The sequence below is a fragment of the Phytophthora parasitica genome (assembly GCF_000247585.1).
Source record: "Phytophthora parasitica INRA-310 unplaced genomic scaffold supercont2.13, whole genome shotgun sequence".
In the NCBI taxonomy this organism is placed as follows: domain Eukaryota; phylum Oomycota; class Peronosporomycetes; order Peronosporales; family Peronosporaceae; genus Phytophthora; species Phytophthora nicotianae.
Window position 1 is genome coordinate 975,368 of NW_008648999.1, and position 1,956 is coordinate 977,323.

Consider the following 1,956-nt stretch of genomic DNA (forward strand, 5'->3'; position numbering starts at 1 on the left):
GGGGGGGGCATACACCCGTCGCGCAGCACTCAAACAACATTCACGCAACGTTATTTCACAGAGCGTACATTAAACAATTGACCTTACTTGACTCGGACTGGACTATCGACTCAAGTAAATTAAGACCTGGATTGGTACTTAAGCGCGGCGAATAATCCTTGACAAGACGTGTTTTACACGTAGAAGTTCTGGATTTTACATTGCTCTTGCCTTCGTGCAGGGTGGTTGTTTCACAATCCGATTCCCCATAGTGAGACCCGGGGTTTGACTTGCAAAGTAAATTGATTAATGAGAATTAAACTGAGCTAGCCTAACTGCTTTTCGTGCTAGCTCCCTATGCAGCCCATGACGACGCTCCTTGCGCGCCCCTAGGGAAAGTATGCAGATTTTTTCCAGCATAAGCAGACATCACTTGTCGAGTCTGGCCTCACTGCTGGTGCTGGCCTTGCCGACGAGAGCTACGCCAACCATGGCTGGAGAGCTGCCGACGACGTGCAGCGCGTCGATGTCCAGCTGGACGGCGGTAGCTTGACACAACAGTATATCCATGCAACTGATGCGTTGTTCTAACAGTACTGTCAAAGGTAGTGTGTGAGTCGCACAATAAGGATATTGGTGATAGGCATCTGGCATAAGCTGAAGTCTGTTCGGGCAATATTCACACGGATTAAAATTACTTCTTTCCCCGAAACAACATTGAAACAACATTTTTATTGACCAATCAAAGCAAAAAAGCATATATCAGCCAATCAGCGTCCTGTAAAAATGTATCCAATCAGACACGTTTCTACGTCGATCATTCAGTCGTAAAAAAATATCTGAATGAAAGGAGACGCCACCAAGGCACCGAAGGGCGAGTGCGCCTCGTGCGGTAAGCTAGTGTCTAAGTCGAACATGGCCAAGCACCGAAAGGTGTGCGGCAAAAAGAAGGCACCAAAGACGCGCAAGGTCATCAACCGTGCGTCTTACAAGCGCACAAAGGACAAAATCCTGAACAAGCGCTTCGAGCAGAGGACGTTCAACCGGTTTCGTCGTCTCGAGGGTACTTTTTAATTTTTTTGTATTTTATTATATTTTTGTTAAGTTCTAATATAAATATTGCAGTTGCCAGAGAACAGCTAGTCACGCTGAGCAATAAGCCCCTCGATGTTGATCTCATAAAAGTGAAGCAATGGACCCCTGCGCCAAAAACGAGCCTTCTTCACGGTATTAGTATGGATTCGAATCTCTTTGCGATCTGCCTTAATACTCTTCGGGAGCGGTGCAAGAAGTTGTACAAGATCGGACATGCTCACGTGGAGTGACCCAAGTTCTACAAGGCGATAATGTTCACGCTTCATCCTGAGAAGATTCCTTCGGCGGCATGCGACTTCAGTAGTTCGACGTAAGAGATTTACGACTTCAAGCTTGAAACGGTAACTGCGTTCAATCAATTGAAGACCCAACTCGAAGCGGACACGGCCGGCTTACAGAAGACGTTACGGACGGCCTATCAGATGCAGCATACGAACGTGAGAATCGAATTCGTAGGGCCCGACGGGACAAAGAAGAAGGTGAAATCAAGTTTAGCCATCTCCAAGATCAGTTGCGTATGTACCGCAAACCAGTGGAAAAGCACCTCGCATCGGTTTCTCTCCTTGCAGCAAACTTTCAAGCAAAACAAGAGAAAGCTCAAACCGTGCGAGACGAGGAACTTGCCAAGCTGAAAAAGGTCATCAAGGAGTTCGAGAGTAAAGGGCTGTGTGCGACGTATGAAGAGTTCAAGGAGTCCGAGAAGCATCGTAGGTCTGATGCCTAATCAGGCAAGAGTAGGGGAGTGACTATCCCCCCCTGGCATAAAAATGATGAATTCTACGAGTTTCACCAGTAACATTATAGGTTTTACTTACCAAAATATACGCGCTTGTATGAAGTAGTTAGAGACAGCCATACCAAAAAGTACGATTTCATACCAAA

At 46.4% G+C, this 1,956-nt stretch overlaps 3 protein-coding genes across 3 annotated transcripts; 2 read left to right on the plus strand and 1 right to left on the minus strand.

The window, feature by feature from the left end:
- Nucleotides 1–408: 408 nt before the first annotated feature.
- On the minus strand, nt 409–549 carry PPTG_22227 (hypothetical protein; the record flags this gene model as incomplete). The annotated part of the gene is made up of 1 exon (XM_008902398.1): nt 409–549. The coding sequence occupies one exon, from the start codon at nt 547–549 to the stop codon at nt 409–411; it is 141 nt and encodes a 46-aa protein (XP_008900646.1).
- A 273-nt stretch (nt 550–822) lies between these two features.
- On the plus strand, nt 823–1,304 carry PPTG_22228 (hypothetical protein; the record flags this gene model as incomplete). The annotated part of the gene is made up of 2 exons (XM_008902399.1): nt 823–1,042; nt 1,105–1,304. 2 exons carry the CDS (start codon nt 823–825, stop codon nt 1,302–1,304), a joined length of 420 nt encoding a protein of 139 aa, XP_008900647.1.
- A 287-nt stretch (nt 1,305–1,591) lies between these two features.
- On the plus strand, nt 1,592–1,899 carry PPTG_07944 (hypothetical protein; the record flags this gene model as incomplete). The annotated part of the gene is made up of 1 exon (XM_008902318.1): nt 1,592–1,899. The coding sequence occupies one exon, from the start codon at nt 1,592–1,594 to the stop codon at nt 1,796–1,798; it is 207 nt and encodes a 68-aa protein (XP_008900566.1). The 3' UTR covers nt 1,799–1,899.
- Nucleotides 1,900–1,956: the final 57 nt, after the last annotated feature.